The 25,620-nt window shown below is 36.3% G+C and overlaps 1 protein-coding gene and 1 pseudogene across 1 annotated transcript; one reads left to right on the forward strand and one right to left on the reverse strand.

The window, feature by feature from the left end:
* Positions 1–10,616: 10,616 nt before the first annotated feature.
* On the reverse strand, positions 10,617–11,168 carry LOC142620301 (uncharacterized). Its single transcript, XM_075793692.1, has one exon. The coding sequence runs from the start codon at positions 11,166–11,168 to the stop codon at positions 10,617–10,619; it is 552 nt and encodes a 183-aa protein (XP_075649807.1).
* Positions 11,169–17,036: 5,868 nt separating this feature from the next.
* LOC142618282 (cytochrome P450 89A2-like) lies at positions 17,037–23,099 on the forward strand (annotated as a pseudogene).
* Positions 23,100–25,620: the final 2,521 nt, after the last annotated feature.

The following is a 25,620-nucleotide window of genomic DNA, read 5'->3' on the forward strand; positions in this document are numbered from 1 at the left end:
TTAATACCACTATATAAATATAATTGCACTCTAGGCCTTATTGATAAATTATATCCCAATACTTTATTATATATGCAACTCCTTCATAAAATATTCGTAGTAACACAAAGTCATAAATGTAGACTGCCACTTTGTAAATTACTACATCTTATCCTTGAGTACCCGGTTTAATCCTTTAAAGTTATTTATTATATATTTATGAAATCCAATTTCATAAATATATACTTTAGTAATTTCTTACTAAAGTGGTTAGGCCTAACTCTCTGAATAACTGAACCCATTAAACTTATCTCAAGGGAATATTTTATATATCCATCAAGAGACTATGAATTCCATCTTGAGAATATGTGTTCCATCAACACTAAATGTGGTTGCCCAACATACTGAGGTTTTGACCGTCATTTCAGATCTCACTCCTGATATATCAAAGCAACCTACACTTTATGATCAGATCCATTATTCTCTTAGGATTAAGAGTTCATGCAAATAGAAGTCGTGAGATTTATTATTCATTTGACAGTCATTAGGAGAATAATAAATCTCACAGCGGTCCTGTTCAATATGTTTTAACTCTTAAAACATATCAACATAGCAACTAGAAGTCTCCACTTCCATGATCAAGACAAATCATCTTAGTTGACACGTTATAGTCTTCGCAGATGAAATGCCCAATTTCATCACTAACTACGAACTATAAATTTTGAGTTTACAAAGAACTTGTGATTTACATCTTCTGTGACTTTTCACATAAATCACATACAATGCATCTTATGGACTATATGATAATGTCCCATATTCATGCTACCATTATTTTAGATAATAATAAAATAACTTTATCAATCATAATATTAAGTCATACATAATGTCATACATAGCATTATACAATAGGATTTAAGGGCACTAATCCTAACAATCTCCCACTTGCCTTAAAGACTATTGTGCACTAATCTAACTCTCATTCCCTCCAAATGTGACTCGAAAGTCCTTTGAGGCAAGGTTTTGGTAAAAGGATCTGCTAGATTATTTGCACTTTCAATCTTTGCTACCACAACATCTCCACGAGCAACAATGTCTCGAATGATGTGGTACTTCCTCTCAATGTGCTTTCCTTTCTTGTGATTTCTTGGATCTTTGGATTGTGCAACCGCTCCACTATTGTCACAAAACAATGTGATGGGAACTTGCTCCATTCTCACAACACCAAGATCAGAAAGGAATTTCTTAAGCCAAACAGCCTCCTTTGCTGCTTCACAAGCAGCAACGTACTCGGCTTCCATGGTGGAGTTCGCAATACAAGATTGCTTAACGCTCCTCCAACTTATGGCTCCACCTCCCAAGGTGAAAACACATCCTGAAGTGGATTTTTTGAAATCTAGATCCGATTGAAAATCTGAATCTGTATAGCCAATGAGAATCAAATCCTCACTATGGTAAACAAGCATATAATCTCTCGTTCTCCTAAGATAATTGAGAATATGCTTTACAACTTGCCAATGTTTTGGTCCTGAATTTGATTGATATCGACTGACCATGCCAACTGAATAACAAATATCTGGTCTAGTACAAAGCATGGCATACATGAGACTTCCCATTGCAGAAGCATAAGGAACTTGTCTCATCATATTTTCTTTCTCTTGAGTCTTAGGCCTTTGGTCATCAAACAGAGGAACTCCATGTCTAAAAGGAAGCAATCATTCCTTGGAGTTTTGCATGCTAAACCGTTCTAGGACCTTATCTATATATCTAGCTTGTGATAAGCTTAACATCTTATTCTTGTGATCTCGCCAAAGCTTGATCCTTAGAAAAAAGTTAGCCTCACCCAAGTCCTTCATATCGAATTGGCTTGACAACCAAACTTTAACCGATGACATTACTCCTACATCCCCAATGAGTAGAATATCATTAACATAAAGCACTAGGAACATTACTACTTTGTCTTGATGTCTTGTGTACACACATGGTTTATCAAGATTTTGTTCAAAATCAAATGACTTGATTGCTTGATCAAATCTGATGTTCCATGACCTAGATGCTTGTTTAAGTCCATAAATGGACCTATTCAACTTACATACCATATGCTCTTGGTTCTTTGCTATAAAACCTTCCGGTTGCAACATGTATATTTCTTCTTCAAGATTGCCATTAAGAAATGCAGTCTTGACATTCATTTGCCAAATCTCATAATCATAATGAGCAGCAATGGATAAGAGAATTCTGATAGATTTAAGCATGGCTACTGGCGAAAAAGTTTCATCATAATCAATACCTTCTTTTTGTGTATACCCTTTCGCCACTAGTCTTGCTTTAAAGGTTTCAACCTTTCCATCTATCCCTCTCTTTCTCTTGTAAACCCATTTGCAACCAACAGGTTTAATGCTGTTGGGCACCTTTACAAGATCCCATACATGATTGGAATCCATAAAATCCAATTCAGATTTCATAGCTTGGACCCAATGATGTGCATCTATATCATTCATTGCTTCATCATAAGTGTAAGGATCTGGTTCAACCTCTTCTGAGATAGCCTCATAAGTTTCTCCCAAACCTATGAATCTTATAGGAGGCCGAACAATTCTCCCACTACGATGAGGCACTTGTATACTAGGCATCTCATGAGTAGTATTTTGTGGTGTATCTAATACAGTCACATCATCCCTAGTTTCATCTATTGGTTGTTCAACTACAGGTTCATTCATTTCAGCCAAGACAACTCTACTTCTAGGAGTAAAATTATTCATATAGTCATTTTCCAAGAATTTGGCTTTGTGCTAACAAACACTTTATTATCCTTATGACCATAGAATAAACCTCCACTTGTTCCTTTGGATACCCTACAAAAAATACCACTTCTGTTTTAGACTGTAACTTATCAGGCTTTCCTTTCAACACATGTGCTGGATAACCCCAAATGTGGAGATGTTTCATACTAGGCTTATGCCCATTCCACAACTCTACAGGTGTTTTAGGAATAGACTTCGAAGGTACTAAATTCTGAAGATACATTGCAGTATTTAAGGCATATCCCCAAAAGAAAATTGGAAGAGTCGAATAACTCAACATGGATCTAACCATATCTAAAAGAGTCCTATTCCTTCTTTCTGCTACACCATTTTGTTGTGGAGTTTCAGGTGCAGTCAACTGGGATATAATCCCATTTTCAGTCAAGTAATCCTTGAAATCACCAAGAAGGTATTCGCCACCTCGATCAGATCGAATGACCTTTATGTGTTTACCCAATTGATTCTCAACTTTAGCCCTAAACTCTTTGAACTTTTCAAAGGCTTCGGACTTCCGTTTCATTAGGTACACATAACCAAATCTAGAGTAATCATCAGTGAAAGTAATGAAATACTTATAGCCACCTCTTGCTTGGATTGACATAGGACCACATACATCTGAATGTACTAGTTCTAGCAAATCTTGGGCTCTTCAACCCTTTGCATTAAAATGTCATTTGGTCATCTCACCTTCCAAACAAGATTTGCAAACTGGAAAACCATCAAAGTCCATGGGTTGTAAAAGTCCATCTTTGATTAGTCTTTGAATCCTACTTGAATTAATATGACCTAAACACAAGTGTTATAGATATACATCACTAGTAGAAGGAAACTTTCTCTTTAATGATTTCACATGAGAGTTACTATCTAATTCAGAATTGTATAATTCATGCTTATCAGGAATTAAAATATAAAGACCATCTACAATATTGCCAGAACAGATAAACACTTTATCCTTCTTTATTACAACATTGTCTTTCAGGATAACACAATATTCATGTTTACCTAAGTAAGTTGCAGAAATTAAATTCCTACGAACATTAGGTACATACAAACAGTCTTCCAATATTAAAACTCTAGACTTAAAACACAAATTAAACACTCCAACAGCTTCAATTGGAATCTTGCTCCCATCAGCCAAAGTAAGAAATAGTTCTCCTTCATTCAACTTTCTAGTCTCTTGGAACCCCTGCAAAGAATTGCAAATATGATTAGTACAACCTGAATCCACACACCAGGAATTTGTTGGATTCTGTACCAAACATATTTCAAGAAGAAATGAATTTTTCATACCCTTATTCTTGGCAGCCTTGAATGTTGGACAATTCCTTTTCCAATGTCCTTTCTCACCACAATGGAAATACTTTCCTTTGGTTTTCTTTCCTTTGTTGGCAACTCCTAAGGCAATTTGTTTACCATCTTTCTTAATGAAGTCCTTCTTCTTCTTCTTCTTACCCTTGTCTTTCGACTTAGGTTGAGAAGTAGAAGCTTCACCCACATTGACTTCAACACTAGAAGTACCAAAGATACCTTCCGTCGCCACTAACTCATTCATTAATTCAGACAAAGAATAAATCTTTTTGTTCATATTATAATTGAGTCTGAATTCCTTGAATGATTCTGGTAGTGACTGGAGTATCATATCCACTTGGGATTCTCCATCAATGTCGGCACCTAAAACTTCTAATGTGTTCAGATTAATAATCATCCTAAGACAATGCTCCCTCACTGAACTTCCTGCAGCCATTTTGGTATTATAAATTTGCCTTATGGTTTCTTGCCTTGCAGAACGGCCTTGCTCACCAAATATCTCCTTCAGACTATGCATTATGTCTGAAGCAAGTTCTATATCCTGCATTTGATGCTGTAGAACATTTAAGATAGATGCTAGGATATAGCACTTGGCCATCTCATTAGATTTCTGCCAACGATCATATCGCTGTTTTTCCTCAAGAGGAGCATCTAATGAAGGAAAGTTAGGACATGGTTGAGTAAGCACATATTTGTGCTCTTCAGCAGTAAGAACAATGTCCAAATTTCTTTTTCAGTCAACATAGTTGGATCCAGTCAGTTTGTTTTGGTTAAGAATAGAAACAAGTGGGCTAAATGATGCCATGATAAAATCTGAAAATAATAAACATGAATATAATAAGTAAACTGGACATTATCAATTTAGCATTTAAACATATAATATAGAACCTTAATAAAACCATAAAATAATATATACAACGACAACCTAATCTCATATTCAATATCCCTCAGCATAGAGTGAACATAAAATACTATGATTGATTGAGAACTATTCTCATTATTAGTGCTATCATGATAACTCTTATCAAAACACTAATAATATTTCGTTTTACATTTAGTCTCTAAGTAATAATAGTAAGAACTCAGCATAGAGGATACTATAATATTTAGTCTAGTGTATACCATTGTCTAGAATCATGTGTAACCACATTTCATCCCTTTAACAGACTTATTTTGTAGTACCATGATAAAACACCCTTCGCATGGAATGCAAAGCTCAAAGCTAAGACAAGGTGTTTATCAAACTACTATAAACCAGGAAATTCAATCTTGTAGGACCATGAAATAAATACTCTCCGCATGAAATGCTAAGCTCGAGGCAAAGACAAAGTATATATTTCATACTACTATGAACCAACAATGGAGGCCATAAGATCCAACCCTTGTATCTCTCTCCTACTAGATATTTTAAAATAAAGGTTTTTAAGGTCAAGAACCTTAATAATGCTAGACACGTGAAAAACATAATCCTAATCTCATTAGGAATAAATTTCATTAAACTAACATTAACATATATAAATATATATAACGTAATAAAAAACGCTTATTACATTTAAAAATCCATACTACATTATATATAAAATAATATATGAATTTATATACGTAATATATATTGTACTTTCAGATGGTGGAATCCTTTGTATATATGGATTCTATTTTTTCCATGGCCATAAAGCATTTGCACACAAAGGCAATGCATTTGGACAAAAGTCAATTCAACCGTGGGCCATCAAATTGTCTTATTCTAACTTGCAATAACTTGCTTCTCATGCATGTGGCAACCAACCCGTATAAACCATGGCATGAAAAAATCTAAGCCAAGCAATTAAAGACCAAGCCATGCCATAAAAAACAAGCCATGCATTAAAGTCAAGCCATGAAATAATTCATGCAATTGCATTAAGTCCAAGCCAAACAGTGCAATGACAATCCAAAGTTATTTGACAGTTGCATAACTTCCACATTTCAATAACCACCTACCCCATCTGTATGGAACATGTATTGAATGTAATATGTGGTTATCATTTTGAATGTGCCCGTACAGATTGCAATTGCTATAAAACATTAATATTCAATCATATTCTTCTATTAATGGTTATAGAATCAATGACCAATCCGTGCACATGCAGAACAATATATCACAAATATTTATCAATGCACACAAGATTTATGGAACAATATCTTTATGCAGAAATTTGAAAACACAAAGATAACAGTTTTCTATAATTCTAAAATTCAATCACACGTTATGCAATCATGATATGAAAACCTGGCTTTAATATCAATTGAAGGAAAAATTCTGGTTTTGTATCTCATACAAAACACATAGTGGAAGCAATAAATAAGGATCTATTTCATTTATGATTGATAACGTGCACTATGTAAATTTCAGAATTTAAGAACAAGATGGCGTACCTTGGTGTGGAGAAATTCAAAACAAAGATTAGAAGTACTTGGGAACACTTTTAATCTTCACTCCAATTCCACTTTACGCCCAAGATGTATGGTCTCTCAATCAGTTTTCAAGGGGAGAATGAAAGTGTGTCTTACACTCTCTCACACACCGTTTCTTATTTCTCTTTTTTCACTAATAAAAATTTTGTATGTTTCTCCCTTTATAACTAACTGATTATCTAATTGGGCTGGCCTATTTGGCCTTCCCATTTGGGCTTTATTGTCTGGCTTGGAGTGGGACCAAAAAGGACCGATAAGACACTAGTTTCAATGGGCCTTGGGCTTTCCGTCAACTCTTGACAAGTCCAAAATTACTATTAATTATATTTAATACCACTATATAAATATAATTTCACTCTAGGCCTTATTAATAAATTATATCCCAAGACTTTATTATACATGCAACCGCTTCATAAAATATTCGTAGTAACACAAAGTCATAAATGTAGACTGCCACTTTGTAAATTACTACATCTTATCCTTGAGTACCCGGTTTAATCCTTGAGTACCCGGTTTAATCCTTTAAAGTTATTCATTATATATTTATAAAATCCACTTTCATAAATATATACTTTAGTAATTTCTTATTAAAGTGGTTAGGCCTAACTCTCTGAATAACTGAACCCATTAAACTTATCTCAAGGGAATATTTTATATCTCCATCAAGAGACTATGAATTCCATCTTGAGAATATATGTTCCATCAACACTAAATGTGACTGCCCAACATACTGAGATTTTGACCGTCACTTCAGATCTCACTACTGATATATCAAAGCAACCTACACTTCATGATCAGGTCCATTATTCTCTCAGGATTAAGAGTTCATGCAAATAGAAGTCGTGAGATTTATTATTAATTTGAAAGTCATTAGGAGAATAATAAATCTCACAGCGGTCCTGTTCAATATGTTTTAACTCTTAAAATATATCAACATATCAACTAGAAGTCTCCACTTCCATGATCAAAACAAATCATCTTAGTTGATACGTTATAATTTTCGCAAATGAAATGCCCAATTTCATCACCGACTACGAACTATAAATTCTGAATTTACAAAGAACTTGTGATTTACATCTTCTGTGACTTTTCACATAAATCACATACAATGCATCTCATGTACTATATGATAATATCCCATATTCATATTACCATTATTTTAGATAATAATAAAATAACTTTATCAATCACAGTATTAAGTCATACATCATGCTATACATAATGTCATATATAATATCATACATAGCATCATACAATAGGATTTAAGGGCACTAATCTGGAATGTCCCTCTTTAGGAAGTCTATACGGATCGGTCGTCAAATTGAAAGGGAGCCAGGATTGGAATTGTGTTGATTACTCCTGAGAAGTTAATTATGGAAAAGTCATTAAGGCTTGGATTTATAGCCACTAATAATGAGACCGAGTATGAAGCTCTCTTGGCAGGCGCTCAAATGGTTAGGCATCTGGGAGGAAAAATAGTGGAGTTATATTGTGATTCCAGATTAGTTGTCGGACAAGTTAATGGATAGTTTGAGGTATTTTTTTCATTCTTTCATCTCTTGCCTTAAACTATCCATTAACTTGTCCGATAACTAATCTGGAATCACAATATAACTCCACTATTTCTCCTCCCAGATGCCTAACCATTTGAGCGCCTGCCAAGAGAGCTTCATACTCGGCCTCATTATTAGTGGCTATAAATCCAAGCCTTAATGACTTTTCCATAACTAACTTCTCAAGAGTAATCAGCACAATTCCAATCCCAGCTCCCTTTCGATTTGACGCCCCATCTGTATAGACTTCCCAAAGAAGGACATTCCCAAGCCCAATAGACATTACGGCTAGCATAACATCTTCTTGCTTAATGTCACTTTCTATGAATTCAGCCACGAAATCGGCAAGAACCTGCCCTTTAATAGCCGTCCTGGGCATATACTTAACATCATAGGCTCCAAGTTTAGTTCCTCATTTAGCCACGCGACCAGTGTAGTCAGATTTCCTCATGATAGCCTGCAAAGGCAATTGGGTAAGTACCACTATCGTATGAGTTTGAAAATAATGGGGAAGCTTCCTTGTTGCATGTACAACAGCTAGAAGAGCCTTTTCCAAAGGTAAATATCGCCGCTTGGCCTCTTGCAAGGATTTACTAATATAATAGATTGGTTTTTGAACCCCATCATCATTCCGTATTAGGACAAGACTTACAGCATAGTCCGTGACGGCCAGATAGGCATACAACACCTCTTCCTTTTTCGACCGTGATAGTATCGGTGGATTTGTCAAGTATTGCTTCAAATCCTCAAAAGCCAAATTACACTCATCTGTCCACTGGAAATCTTTCCATTTATGCAAAAGGCGGTAAAAAGGTTGGCACCTATTCGTAGACCGTGATATAAACCGATTCAAGGCCGCAAACATTCCAGCTAGCTTTTGTACCTCCTTAGGATTCTGAGGAGGATGCAACCCTAAGATAGCCTTGATTTGATCAGGATTAACTTCAATTCCCCGGTGCGTTATCATGTACCCGAGGAACTTTCCCGAGCTAACTCCAAAAGAATACTTGGACGCATTTAAACGCAATTTATACTTCCTAAGGACTGAGAAAGTTTCGTGTAAGTCCTTCAAATGGTCTCCCACTTTCTTACTCTTGATCACCATGTCATCGATATATGCCTCCATATTACGCCCCAATTGTGACTCAAACATTCTAGTTACCATCCTCTGATAAGTGGAGCCTGCATTCTTAAGACCAAACGGCATTACTCGATAATGATAATTGCCATTAGGAGCACGAAAAGCTATCTTCTCCTGATCACTCAATGACATAGGGATTTGATGATAACCCTGAAAAGCATCCAGGAAACTCATCTGGGGGTCCCCAATAGTTGCATCCACCAACTGATCAATTCTCGGAATAGGAAAAGGATCCTTTGGACATGCCTTGTTTAGATCAGTGAAATCAACGCAAACTCTCCATTTTCCGTTCTTCTTTTTAACTACAACAGTGTTGGCCAGCCACTTAGGATAAAAAATTTCTTTAATTGCCCCCGCTTGCTTTAACTTGTTAACCTCCTCTTTAACTGCCTCAGCATGCTCTTGGGACGCACACCAAAGAGGCTACTTTTGGGGCACTGCGTTGGGACTAACATTTAAATGGTGACAAATGAATTCTGGATCAATTCCTGAGACGTCATAGGTCGTCCATGAAAAAATGTCAATGTTATCCTGTAGGAATTGAACTAATTCCTCCCTTTCCAGCACTGGTAATTGTGATCCCACCTGAAAATATTTTTCCTTATCTTCTCCTATAAATATCTTGTCTAGCTCTTTGGCAGAACCTCTATCCCCACTGACACTTACTTCCTGAGCAGATTTCTTTAATTGCTATAATGCTTCCGGAGTCGCCCCCGTTGATAAACCTTGCCCTGTTCTAATACTTGCAGACATCAGACATTGCCTGGCTACCGACTAGCTGCCGTGTAATATTCCCACCATTCCTTGGATAGGATATTTCACCATTACGTGCAAAGTTGAAGAAACTGCCCCCATTGCATGAAGCCAAGGCCTAGCCAAAATAGCTGTGTAAGGTGAATATGCCCTGACGACTATGAAGTTAACTTGGACCTCGGTATCCTCCACCTGTACAGGCAGCCTAGTCATCCCCTGTGGAATTACTTGTTTCCCGTCAAAGCCTACTAACGGGGAATCATACTTCTCCAAATCCTCTTCTTTCAACTTTAAACCATTAAACAAGACAAGATACATTATTTTCGCACCACTTCCATCATCCACCAAGACTCGTTTCACATCGTATCCCCCGATATGAATAGTTACTACCAATGCATCTTCATAGGGTTGATACGTGCCCTCCTTATCTTCTTCAAAGAAACCCAATACTGGCCTCGCCGAGAACCTTATTCTTTTAACCAGTTGGTTGTTTTCCTCCATGACTTCATTTCCAAAACTAATATGCACGGACATGATCCGTGAAGGATCCCCAGCTTCTCTTCTCGGCTGCGCCAAAATAACATTAATGGTGCCTAAAGCTGGCTGAGGAGTATTTCCCCAATACATTCACGTACCTTGTTGTCCCACTTGCCCGTCCGGTCTAGACAAGAAATGATTGATCTTTCTCGCTTTGGCTAATTGGTTCAAATGATCACACAATGTCCGACATTCTTCTGTGGTATGTCCCTTGTCTTGATGATAATGACAATAAAGATTTTGATTCCTCGTAGATGCATTTCCACTCATCTTGTTGGGTGGTCTAAAGTACGGTTCATGTCGAATTTTCTCCAATATGTGATGTATAGGCTCCTTGAACAATGAATTAACCAAAGGAGTTTCGGCGGGCAATGGACGACTTGGAAAGTCTTGCCTAGGCCGACTGCCTTGAAACCCCACTCCTCGAAGATCTTTCTTTTCCTGATATACCTTCACTTTTCCTTTGCTTTGAATCTGATCCTCTTCCACCCATTTATATTTATCTATTCGGTCCATAAGCTGGCGCATATCTACAGCTACCTTCATTGTCAAGGACTTCCTCAATCCATGCTCCGTGGGAAGCCTCACCTTAAAAGTTCTTACAGCCACATTTTCAACATCTCCGTCAATTTCATTATACATTTCCTAATATCGATCAGAATAAGTTTTGAGCGTTTCTCCTTCCCTCATGGCCATAGATAGTAGTACATCCAAGGGTTTTGGGATTCTACTACAAGTTATAAACCGTGCCCCGAATGCCCTTGTCAATTCTTCAAAGGACGATAGGGAACTTTTTGCCAAAGAATCAAACCACTGCATGGCCATTGGTCCCAAACTGGAGGGAAAAACTCTGCACATCAACGCTTCATTATTCGAATAGACAGCCATCTTTTGATTAAAATGAATGACGTGTTCTATAGGATCAGTCCTTCCATTGTAAATAGTAAATATAAGTTGAGAAAACCTGCGGGGGAGTTTTCCCTTATTTATCCTGGCCACAAAAGGAGATTTAGAAATTTGCCTCAAAGCTTTACCCATTGCATCATTCCCCTCACCGTGGTATGCTCCACTTTCACCTTGTGTCTCCTTCTGCCTCTTTGTCCTAACACCTGAGAAGTACTCAAACGGGCCTCACTGTGAAGAGACTCAAGTACTGGAAGTTCCTTTCCTCCAAGTTTTTCCTCAAAACTATCACTGGAAGAGTAAGAAGAGCTCTTTCTCCCCCGCTTCTTACGATCTAAGCACCTGCACAGGTAATCTATCTCGGACTGCATTTGCTGCAACATATCATCGCGAGATATTTGCCTCTCGATCGGTGATCGTTGCCCAGCCACCTGACCACTACGATGCGAGTCCACCACCACACCTAGGGTGTGTTTCTTTCCTACTCCCTGTTGTATATTTACGGTTAGGTTTCTCCTTTGTGAACTTACTGATTCTTCCCTTTCTTGACTTGCCTCTGCCATATACCTTTAAACCAGGACGTCTCACTTTATTGTTCCCACAGACGGCGCCAATTGTAAGGACCAAAAATCATGTAACAAACTTAACAACCACAACAACGTTTCATGACTAAAGATCCAAATACAATGAATTTGTAGAGAGGGTAGCAACAACAAAGCTTTTTTTTCCGTCCCCCTTTCTGTATCTCTCCTCTCTTATTTATACCCTTTGCCCTTATTATCTCAGCCCTACACCTCTCCATCTACTCAACCCCTTCTATTGACACCTGTCCATTCCCTTGTAGTCGGTAATGGAGAGAAACTTTATCTCTGTGCTTTGTATTGTTCAGGTCATTTCTACATTAATGCAGCGGATAAAGCTGGTATTCCTTATTCAATGCGGCCAGAATGGTTGGTGTAGAACATTCAATGCAATGCTCATAGTTATCCAACCCCTCCCAGATATTTGCAATATGCCCCATATATCATCAATCTCTTTTTCGTCCTTTGCCCGGCCATCCCACTTCATCCTTGGGCAGATTACTTTTATTCTCTTCTACTCATTATACCTTTCAGTATGTCTCCAGGTCTTCAGCTCTTTGGATCCTTGGGTCTTTGGATCTTTGGGTCCTCACAGACACCATTGAAAGCTCATCAGAAAAGAGTCATATTAGCGTTACTTACAACAACATTTTATGTCTTATAATTTATAATATATATATATATATATATATATATATATATATATATATATATAACCAAAAACTCTGAAACTCTCACAATTTTCCACGTCAGCACAATATTTAAATAAAATTATCATTTTATTGAAATAAAATTATATTTGTTTAATTCAAACTTAACAAGGAGTAAAACTCTATCTCTTTAATAAGTCCAAACTTAAACTCAAACTCATAATTATCATTTTTTTTAAAACAAAATTATTTTTGTTTAATCCAAACTTAACAAGGAGTGAAACTCTATCTTTCTAACAAGTCAAACTTAAATTCAAACTCAAACTCAAACTCAAACTTTGTAAGTCATTGCATGTTAAAGCAATGACTTCTTCATCAAATTGTAACACAAATTAAAGTCATACAAGAGCAAATCATGCAATAGTGTAGTTTCTTAATCAATTTAAGATTTTATAAAATTATTTTAGTCTACATCATAAATAGATAGGTTCCCGTACATAGCAAGGCATAATACGGGTTAGCGACTAGTATAATATAATATAAAAGGCTCTATCTTACCTATTTTTATTTTTCTTAATTTGACACGTAACAATTTAATTTTATAAACAAAAAACAAGTGCGTCAGTCTGTGGTCCTAATGAAGAAATTCTAAATAATTTAATTAGTAATTTTAAAATTTTATAAAAATAAATATATATGATAACTCATAATATTTGCTAAACAATATCCAAAACATATAAATAGTCTTAAGCACGTTTTCATGCTTTATAATAATAAGAAAGTATTAATTAAAAGTATAGACAATCGAATTAACTTAATAAAAATAATAATTCTAATATAACAATTTTTCTCTTTATTAGTTTCCACATTTAAATTAAGAATAAAATAAATAAAATGACATGTTTCTTGTAGAGACTTATTCTAAAATAATAAAAATTTGAAAAAATAGATGTAATTTACAATGCCACCAGGTTTGGGGAAGGGGCCACTCCTGACTGAAGGGATGATGTTTGCTATCACATTTAATACTTTCTACCAAACCTCTTGGTCGCATTTAGTGGAGAAAACCCCTGAATAGTGCTATTTTGGTTGACGCAACTCATAAGGGGTTTGGTAAGGGGCATGATGGGACAAGCACTCTAGTAATGGCTTGGGCGACCAACAACTGAAGGGCCAAGATCATCCCAAGGGGGGCTATATAATGGGAGAGACCCTCTAGAGGAAAGGGATCTGAAAAAATGGTGGAAAAGATACTGTAACAACTTAGAACAGAAATTGTAACCAAGTGAAAAGGAATATATTGAATAACTATGCTCCTCAGACTTTACCGAGGAGCAATTTTCTTTGCATACAGTCCAATTTTCTTTATTTTCCTGTTGTCGTTGATTTATTGTGCGCGTTGACCATTCTGTTGAATCCCAGTCTTCAAGCTCATTTTCTACAAATTCATTGTGTCGGGCTATTTGGACCTTAGTCCTGTAACTATTTGGGCCGAGGATCCAAATCTTGCCCGTACAATACATATGTGAATATAATATGTCAAAGATTCAAAATATAGATTTTATGTTTTATATCAAAATAAAAATAAAAATTTCCTTCTTCTAAATAATATTTTTTATTTATTATAAAGTAGAATAAGATTGACTATAATATGTTTTTCTTTAGAATAATGATTGATTCTTATCTTAACTATATAATTTTCAAATTAAAGTCAAATAGTATTCAAATAAAACAAAAATGTTCATTTCAATTTTAGCGTATCATATTTTCTTTACATGGATGGACATAATTTTCAAAAATATTATAGAATATATAATGCAAAATACAAATACACTCATAGTAAATTAATGCTAAATTGTATAGTTCAATATATAATTATAATACTACCGCGCATCCTTGGTGCGGTGGTCACTTTACAAGTATAAGTACTTGTGGAGTGTGGGGGAAAGAGCCGGAGTTCAAATCTTCAAAAGGGAGCTTCACACACATATACACTTAAATTAAGTTAGAGTCAAATTTCTATCTTGTACCAAAAAATATTTATAATTATAATAAATTTTGATTAATAACTATCATGATCATGATCATCATATTTCATATTTAGAAAAAAAAATTGGAATTTGATATAAATGCTCAATATTTATTTACATATTAAATGTCTAATAATGCATGCTAGAATATAAAATAGGTGCCTAATGCTAAGAGAAAATGTATCCATCTACAAATGCGGTTGTAATAAAAGTCCATTAATAACTATCATAATTATTAAATTTCATATTTAGAAACAAATAATAGATAGAAAAATTCATATAATATTAAATGGATAAAGTTTAGCTACAAAATTAGTTGTAACCTTAGGCTAAAAACTTACTTAATATCTTTTTAAATAGTAATGAATTTTGACAAATCCACAATTGGATTACATCTTCTTCTTATATTCTCCATACTTGCAAAATTTCAAGAAAATTAAAAATCAATAGCTACGTTATTAATAAATTTTTTAAATTGCAAGTTTTTGTATTTTAAAATTATGCACAAAATATAAGCTTATAGATCATATAATAAATAATATCCGATTAACAAAAAATTTAAAATGTGTAGTAGGAGCATAAAGAATATGCAATTCAACAGTTAGATTTTCAAAATATGTTGTAATATTTATTTTATTGAATGGGTTTGTAGCCTTAAGCTACAACCAATTGTGTAGCTAAACTTTGTCCATATTAAATTTGTATATGCATTGCACAAGTTACTGACTAGTTATAATACTTAAGGCTAATCTAAACGAGGTCCTTTCAAATATATACCACTATTAGTGTCTTTCAGACCTTATCCCTTCTCTCCGTGTCTGTGTATGTTAAAATTACTTAGTATTCTGAAATAAAACAACTAATCTAAACAATAAAATGTCATTATTACGAAAGTTTAGTAATATTTTAATATTAAAAAACCCATTGAAAGATAAAAAATTGTGTTTATTTGCTAGGTTTATTATACTAGTCATATATATATATATATATATATATATATATATATATTAAAAAACTTATAAAAATATTACTCAAATAATTTTAATCCTTCATAGGAAAGAGCAATATAATTTTAATCCATAGAGTAACCATTTTGGAGTGAAAAATTGTAGATATTTACGTTAAAATAATATAAAATAATGAAGTTTGTTATAAAATTAGTCCTAATTTTATTACTTTTACACATTTTAATGAAAAATAATAATTTACTATATAAAGAATTTAAACACATACAAGAAACTTTTTTTGTTTACTTTTTTCTATTGAATTAAGATTTTTTTTTTCTTATTTTAAATTATCATTCCTTTTTCCTAAATAACTTGTGGAACTCAAGAAAATGAATGAAATAAGATGTTTTATATACACACACACTAAAGCTTCACTTATAAATAAGAGTACTGCTATAGTTACAACATTTTTACTAATTCTCATATGGGGTCACCGCTATCACTTTACCATCTATGATTAACAACTTGTCACATTGCCAATTATGAAAATATAATGTGATTCTAGAGTTATTTTTTGTTTGTTATACATTTAAATCAATTTTGAAATATTTTGATATTGTTATTTATTTAAATTATGTTGTATTGTATCCTAGTTTTTCAGTAAAAATAATGTTAAGAACACTATAAATTTACCGCCGCACACCCTTGATGTAATGGTCATTCAACAAGTATAAGTGCTTTTGTGGTGTGGGGGACAAGAACCGAAGTTCAAATCTCCAAGAGGGAGTTTCACACACATATACACTTAGATTAGGTTAGAGTAGAATTCTATTTTGTATATATATAAAAAAATGCTATAAATTTTATTAGATAAAATATTTTATAAATTAATATATAAAAACTTTCTAAATTTTATAATAATTAAAAAAAAAACTGTTTCAACTTTTTAATTAACATTTCCACCTTACCACTGCGCATCCTTGGTGCGGTGGTCACTCCACAAGTATAAGTGTTTGTGGGATGTGGGGGGTAAGGGCCAGGGTTCAAGTCTCCAAAAGGGAGCTTCACACACATATGCACTTAGATTAAGTTAGAGTAGAAATTCTATCTTGTATAAAAAAAAAATATTAACGTTTCATCTTTAAATAGGAAACCAAAATAGCTAAGAAATTTATCACACCAATCTCATTTATCATCAAATTTGTAAAGTTTCAGATTCTCAAAAAAAAAAAAAAAATTGTAAACTTTTAATAACAAACTTAATACTCCTTTTAACATTTTCCTTTTTTGACCTCTTCCACATGTTGTACAATCCATTCCTTTTAAACTTACCCACAAACCAGTTAAACTGGAAATCAAATTTCTGTGACTTTGTTTTCCCACCCATAAGGAAAAGAAAATGGAAACCTGCTTCATCATCCTTGTCTCTCTCTGCGTCTTAGCCATTCTCAAATCCCTCTTCACCTTCTCATCCAGAAAAGAAATAAGCTTCCTCCTGGACCCTTTAACATCCCAATACTCAGCAACTTTCTGATGCTCTGCAAACCCTTCTCTGAACTCGAACACATAATCCGCAAACTCCATGCCAAGTATGGACCCATCATCACTGTTAGAAATATTGAATGATTGTATTGTATTTCTCCCAGAAAGAATATACATGAGTGCCTTTATATAGGAGGCATATGAGTGCAGTACAAGTAAATGAGTGTAGTACAAGTAAGAGTGCTATATAAGTAAACTAGTTGGGCCTAAAGCCCACAACATTATACATGTTAACAGCCCCCCTCAAACTTAAGGTGGATGTGAGACCAACTTGAGGTTGTCAACCAAAGTACGAAGGCGTCCCGTAAGATGTGACTTGGTGAAGACATCTGTAAGTTGATCTATAGAGGAGACTAATATTAGCTTGAGAGCACCATGAACAAGATGATAACGGATAAAATGACAATCGATCTCGATGTGTTTAGTCCGTTCATGGAAGACATCATTGTGAGCAACATGAATGGCACTATTGTTGTCACAATAAAGAGGAGTAGCAGAGGATGTAGACACACCTAAGTCTTTGAGAAGCCATTGTAGCCAAAGAAACTTAGATGTGGTATCAGCAAGGGCACGATATTCTGCTTCAGTACTGGAACGGGCCACATGAGTTTGTTTCTTGCTTCGCAAAGAAATCAGAGAAGAACCAAGAAGAAAACAATAACCAGTGGTAGACCTGTGATCAGTGGGATCTCCTGCCCAATTAGCATCAGAAAATGCACGAAGAATACGAGGAGATTGAGCAGAGTAGAAAAGACCATGGAAGAGAGTGCCCTTTAGGTATCGAAGAATGTGCAGAACAGCAGCATAGTGAGTTGATTGTGGAGCAGACATATATTGGCTCACCTGGTGAACAACATAGAAAATGTCTGGACGAGTAACAGTAAGATAAACTAGGCTGCCAACTAAGCATTTGTAAAGAGAGGGATTAGACAATGGTTTCCCCCCTGAGGGAGTCAGATGTGCATTAAGCTCAACTGGAGTGTCAACAGTCTTGCTATCAGTAAGTCCAGCTCTAGACAAGAGTTCAGAGGCATACTTGGCTTGAGTAATGTAAACTCCATCTGTAGAATGAGTGATTTCAAGAACCAAGAAGTAGCTGAGATGTCCAAGATCTTTCATCTCAAACTGCTGACTGAGAAAATCCTTAAGTTTTTGAATGCTACTGAGGTCATCACCAGTTATGATCATATCATCCACATACAGGAGAAGTAAGATAGTGCCTTTGTCAGTGCGACGAAGAAATAAGGCAGAATCATAATGACTGGCCATGTAACCCAAGTGAGAGATGGTAGAGCTGAATTTGGCAAACCAAGCTCGTGGATCTTGTTTAAGGCCATAAAGTGCACATCGAAGGTGACAAACCTTGTTTGATTCAACAGAGAGACCAGGAGGAGGTTGCATATAAACTTCTTTACTTAAATTCCCATTAAGGAATGCATTTTTGACATCCATCCGGAAAAGATCCCATTTACTGGCAACAACAACAGCTAAGAGGGCACAAACAGATGTGATATGAGCAACCGGAGCAAAGGTCTCTTCATAATCAATCCCATACTCTTGTGTAAAACCTTTTGCAACAAGACGAGCGTTGTAGCGCTCAATGGACCCATCAGAGCGAGTTTTAATTTTGTAGATCCACTTACAACCAACCACAGATTTTCCAGGGGGGAGAGTGACCAAGTCCCAAATATGGTTTTAGATAATGCATCAAGTTCCTCTTTCATTGCAATCTGCCATAAAGGGTCAGTGGAAGCCTCACGATAAGTGTGAGGCTCGTGCAGTGGAGCAAAGGCAGTGTAACAATGATAGTCAAGTAAATGTGCAGGAATAGACCTTACCTGAGTTGAGTGACGAGGTGGAATGTCTTGTGCATGATCTTCAGGTGGAGTAGGAGCAGGGGACCCAAGATCAGAGTTGGGTAGCTCGTCTTCAACCTGTTCATCTTCCACCTGTTCATTAAAGGGGGAACTAGGAAAGGGATCAATGATATCTGATGGTTGGACAGAGAAGTCAATAGAAGAATCAAGAGCAGCTACAAGAGGATTAGGATCAGCTATAGGAGGGTTAGGAGCAACTACGGAAGGAATATGTGTCTTATCTAGAAATAGATCTAAGACAGAAGAGGAAGATAGAGAAGCACGGAAGTGAGAGAGCTCAACAAAGAGGTGATGTTCCCAAAAGACAACATTGCGGGAGATACGAAGATGATGAGAAATAGGATCATAACACCGATACCCCTTTTGAGTTTCGCCATAGCCAAGAAAACAACAAAGTCTTGACCGAGGCTCAAGTTTATTATGCTCATGTGGCTGAAGAAGAACGAAACAAGCAGAGTCGAATGAGCGAAGGTGGTGATAGTCTGGAGGTGACCCAAAAAGGCGCTCATATGGAGTTTGATTTTGGATGGCAGGACTAGGAATGCGATTAATAGCATGAAGAGCAGCTTCGCCCCAAAAAGGAGCAAGAACTTTGGCAGAGAAAAGAAGAGCACGAATAGTGTCAAGAATATGACGAAGTTTTTGTTCGGCTCTAGCATTTTGCTGAGAGGTACCTGGACAAGTTAGTTGATGAACAATGCCATAGGAATGCAAAGCAACTTGGAAAGCATATTGAGTGTACTCAAGAGCATTATCAGATCAAAAAATTTTGATTCGTTTGGAAAATTGAGTTTCAACCATTTTTGCAAAATTAGAATATACTTGCAATAATTCAGAACGATGTTTCATATTAAAAATCCAGCTATAGCGAGAGTAATCATCAACAAAGACAACAAAATATTGAGATCCACCAATACTAGAGATAGAGGAAGGTCCCCAAATATCAGAATGAATAAGGTCAAAGATATCAGTGGATATTGATTCACTAGTATTGAAAGGCAAAGCTGATTGTTTTCCTAACTGACATGAAACACAATCAAAATTTTCTGTAGACACTGAACCTAACAAACCTCTAGAAGCCAATTGTCGTACACGAGAAGAAGATGTGTGACCAAGACAAGTATGCCAAAGTGCAAGGGAAGGAATATAAGAAACTGCAGCAGCTGTAGCAATAGAAACAGGAGCAATAAGTGGAAGATGAAGGTTATCCATGGGAAATATACGCCCAACTCTGGGACCGGTCCCTAGCTCCTGTTCCGTCCTTGGATCCTGCACAATACACCTAGAATAATCAAATATAATTCGATAACCCAACTCAGCTAATTGGCCCACAAAAAACAAATTGTAAGAAAGGTCAGGAACATTAAAGACCCTAGAAACTGAGAGGTTGGAGGTTGAAACGGAACCTATATTATGACCAGACATTGTGGATCCATTTGCTGTGGGAATAGTAAGAGGGTGTGACGCAGGTTTAAGTTCATAAAATAAGGACAACTAAGGTGTTATGTGATTGCAACAAGCAGAATCCATAAGCCAAGAGGAAGGAGACATACCGGATAAAGCTGAGAGAGAAGAGGAATAAGATGCATTACCAACCATATGAATGACATTGGCGATGATGTTTTTAAGGTCATCTGTGGACTTGGTAAAAGTGTGACTTGAAGACTTAGACTGTGCAGAAACGGGAGCCATTGGTTGGACACTCTCAATGTTAGCAATAGTGGCAGTAGAAATTGAAACAGCTGATTTATTGCGCTGATAGCAAGTTTCAATGTTATGGCCAAAACGTTTGCAAAAATTGCAAAAACGTTTGTTGGATTGTCGGCGATGATTGTTGCAAAAGGAAGAAAACCTGTCCTTATTCTTCATTTAGAAGTAAAATATGCGAAAATGGATTGCAAAAATGAAATTTACGCGAAAAAATGGGTAAGGAGTACCTGGACTGCAAAAAAGTCAACCCTAGAGAAAAGTCAACGGTCAAAGTCAACCTTCAAGTCAAAGTCAACGCGGGTCAACGATGACGTGGCGGGTGACGTCAGCAGCGCAGATGGATGATGATGTCAGCGATGACGTGGCAGTGATGACGTCACCTAGGGCTAATGTCAGTAGGTGCAAGTTTGGCGCGTGCAGTGCGTGTGAGCGCGTGGTGGCGTGTGAGGAAGAATTTCGGCACGTGAGCTTTAGTGTAGAAGATTTGGATAATGCGTGAGGGCGCGTGCAGGCTCCGATTACTGCGAGGCTTCCACGATTGAGTAGATCGGGAAGAGGCAATCACTGTGGTACTTGAAAAATATTTATTGGAGCAAGATGCACGACGAAGATAGTAAGTGCAGTGGTCTGTGTGGTGTGGTACTCCTCAACGACGGCGGCTGCAGGTTTGGAACCCAAGGACAACGACCGGAAGACGTCGGAGGTTCTATGGCGAAAAACTGCGTCGATTGCTGTGATGATGGAAGCGATGTTGAGAATAGAGTACCATCAATAAAGACAAGACTGCTAAGAAAAGGTCAAAGCAATGGCTCTGATACCATGTTAGAAATACTGAATGATTGTATTGTATTTCTTCTAGAAAGAATATACATGAGTGTCTTTATATAGGAGGCATATGAGTGCAGTACAAGTAAATATGAGTGTAGTACAAATAAGAGTGTTATACAAGTAAACTAGTTGGGCCTAAAGTCCACAACATTATACATGTTAATAATCACCATTTACATTGGCTTCCGCCCAGCAATCTTCATTGCCAACCGCTCTCTCGCGCACAAAGCTCTTGTTCAAAACGGTGCCATATTCGCTGACCGCCCACCTGCTCTCCCTACAAACGCCCTCATATCTAGTAACCAGCACAATATAAACTCTGCTTCTTACGCCCCAAGTGGCGGCTCTTCTGCCCCAATCTCAGTTCGCAGATTCTCCACCCTTCGCGCGTTAAATCCTACTCTCATGCACCCAAGTGGGTTTTGGATATTCTACTCAACCGCCTTGGTTCTTATTCCAAATCCAGTGAACCAATTGTTGTTAAAGACCATTTCCAATACTGCATGTTTTGTCCGTTGGTTCTTATGTGTTTTGGAGATAAACTAGATGAATCCCAGATTAAAAAAATTGAAGATGTTCAGCGTCGCTTACTATTGAGTTTTGGTAGGTTTAGAATACTCAATTTTTTGCCAAGTTTTAGTAAGATGATATTCCGCAAGCGTTGGGAAGAGTTGCTTGAAATTCAGAGAGACCGAAATGCTGTGTTAATTCCTATGATAAAAGCAAGGAGGAAAGTGAAGCAAGGAAAATAGAGCAAATTTAAAGAAGACAAAGATAATGATGATGCGTTTGTTTTGTCGTATGTGGATACGTTGTTGGAATTGGAGTTACCAGAGGAAAAGAGGAAGCTTGAAGAGGAGGAAATGGTTAGTTTGTGTTCGGAATTTCTTGACGCGGGTACGGATACTACATCAACTGCATTGGAGTGGATTATGGCGAATTTGGTGAAAAACCCACACATCCAAGAGAGGCTTATTGTGGAGATTAAAGGGGTTGTTGGTGAAAGAGGAAAGGAGGTGAAAGAAGAGGATTTGAATAAGATGCCTTATTTGAAAGCAGTAGTTTTGGAGGGTTTAAGGAGACACCCACCTGGGCATTTTGTGGTGCCACATGCAGTGACTGAGGATGTGGTTTTGGATGGCTATTTGGTACCAAAGAATGCTACTTTGAATTTCATGGTAGCAGAGATGGGGTGGGACCCGAAGGTTTGGGAGGATCCTATGGCTTTTAAACCCGAGAGATTCTTGAGTGGTGGTGATGGTGGAGGAGAAGTGTTTGATATAACAGGAAGCAGGGAGATAAAGATGATGCCATTTGGTGTGGGGAGGAGGATTTGTCCTGGTTCTAGTTTGGCAATACTGCATTTGGAGTATTTTGTGGCCAATTTGGTTTGCAATTTTGAGTGGAAAGCTGTTGAAGGTGATGAGGTTGATTTGTCAGAGAAGCAGGAGTTCACTATGGTGATGAATAATCCGCTCAAGGCCCACTTATCTCCAATTCTTTGAATGGTTATAGGTCTATTTTCTGTTGCAGTTGAAGACTACAAAAATTAATAGGTAAGATAATGAGAGGGTCCTGTGTATTAGGTGTATGCAATGAGACACTATCTCAAATGGGTTTTATTGGTGTGTGGGATCCTATTGGTGCCTTGGACCTATAGGCCATAAAAAGGCTACTGCATGTCCATGATACACAAGATATGTGTGTTACTTTTTTGAATAATTTCTAGTATTGTATTTAATGAATTTTCACTAAAATGGTTCCATGGATTCTATGTACTAGTTTGGTACTCTGTTGCAATGTTCTAAATACTGTTTCAGATTGTTTATTGAAATGTAATATTTTGGTATCGGCATATTTTGACGTACCATTTTAAAATTACTGTTAATATAATAATAATAATTGTAAAATTTTTGGAAAAAAAAAATTGTATAAGGAAATTTTGGTGGAACCAAGGTGGCAAAAATAGAAAATCAAAACAATTAAGTATACTTTCTTAAAAAACCAAAACAATTATTGTGTCTAGCTTTATATAGAAAAGCATACCAATCATATTTTATTAAAAAATTTGAAAACTTTCTATAACAAAATTGATATTCCTTTTTAACATTTTTCTATTGAAATTAAATTTTAAGTACATGTTGCTTTCTCTTTTTCCTAGTCAAATACTAGTATGTACGACGGCTTTTGCAGCTCATGCATCTATTTTCGAGATTTGAGATTAGTTGGGCTTTTAAGCAAAAAAGAAAAAAAGAAAGTGGGAAGAGATATAGGCACAAGTTTACGCATGTCTCAAGATCAACAAAACTATTGACTCATCATTCATAACAAGTTTGAAGATCTATTTACAACAATAATATTGATGTCAAGATGTTTCCTACTAAGATACAAGTGCATAAAGAACAAAAAACTGGGTTTTAGATTTTATACATGTGACAAAACACAACAATGCCGATTAAACATTTTAGATTTTATACTTTTTATGTGTTTTTGGATTTTTGATACAAAGCAGGTAAAGAATGATAAAAAAACAAACAATCAACAACCAACCAAAGCTAGCTTAACTGGTAAAAACTCTGATGGTTGAATAAGAGATCTGGAGTTCAATCCCCGCCTACACCAAAAACTGATTGGTGTCTTGGTCTGATGATAAAGAGCTATCATCAGGAGCGGATGCCATAGGTTGGAACTCTCTTTCAAAAAAAAAAAAAAAACCAACCAAAGCTATTAAACATAAAAAATAATAGAAGCATGCTAAAATGGAAAAATAAGCACACAATCAATAACGTCACATTATATTGAAAGAATTAATGCATGGACATGTTATAACGCTTATGCATGATTACCCTTCTTCACCCACACATCATGTGCATTTGGGGTGATATCCTTTAAGGATCAGGTATTTGAGCCATGATTCTCAAACTTTAAGGTGAAGTTGGTCAAACATGAGGTGATGGTGTTAATCATCTTCATCACATCGCTCATAATGGGTTCTCTTCTTGCCCTTTTGGTTGTTTGGGCTTCCCATTGCCTTTTCCTTGTCTTCTTGGCTTTTGAAGATCCGCATTCTTCAATGCTTGGAGCTTGTAGCCATTCGGTTTAGTATGCCCTTGGATTCCACATTGATGGCAATAGTGTTGTGCTTGAGAACTTCTTTGTGCCTTAGGAAGAGGCTTTCCTTTTGCCTTAGGCTTTGCCACAATTGGATTTGGAGCCTTTGTCAAAACCTTTTGATTCATCACAATTGGCTTCTTTTCATCTTTTACATTTTCAACAAGAGGGGTTGTCACCAATGGTTCTTTGGCTTTAACAAACTTCATTTGCTTCGACACCTTAGAGCTTGGGCTACTTTCTCTTGTACACCCTAAGCCGCTTTTATCTGAAAATGGCTTTTGATAGGCAAGGACTTCATCAAGTTTCTTGGAAGCAACACACTCCACTTTGGCATTTGCTTGAATGACCTCAAGCTCAAGAAACTTTATCCTACAGTAGGCATTCATTAGCTCTCCATTCAACCCTTCAACTTCACACTTGGTTTCTTTGTACTGTACGAGGAGGCTTTTGTAATCCTGTTCAGCTTTCTTCATCTTTCTAATGGATGCTTTAGCCACTCTTGCATATTCTCCACACTTTTCAAGAAGTGCATTGTAGGATTCTTGCAATCTATTTGTTCCTTCATAGATGCATTCTTCTTCATCATCATCAAATTCATCTCCAACGCCCATAGACTCCACTACAGTGTGCTCACCAAGCTCTACCACTAGATTACTTATATCTTCCGAAGAGTCTATGAGTGCAATGGTCATGAAGGCAGAGTAGTTTTTTCCCCATCACAGCTTCCTTCTGAATTGGAGTTCGAGCTATCCGAATCACTAATGGTTGTAGCAAAAACTTTAGCCTTTGCCTACAAATAGGCGGGGCATTCTTTCGTCACATGAATGCCCTTTGCACTCATAGCAGGTGATTGCTTAAGAAGGAGAAGAGTTTTTAGAATCCTTCTTTTTGAATTCCTTCTTGTCTTTCTTG

This window comes from Castanea sativa, chromosome 12, assembly GCF_040712315.1.
Source record: "Castanea sativa cultivar Marrone di Chiusa Pesio chromosome 12, ASM4071231v1".
In the NCBI taxonomy this organism is placed as follows: Eukaryota; Viridiplantae; Streptophyta; class Magnoliopsida; order Fagales; family Fagaceae; genus Castanea; species Castanea sativa.

Bases quoted from the DNA above. Each gene is read 5' to 3' on its own strand.
- LOC142620301 (XM_075793692.1), bottom strand. From the start codon at position 11,168: ATGTATAATGAAATTGACGGAGATGTTGAAAATGTGGCTGTAAGAACT.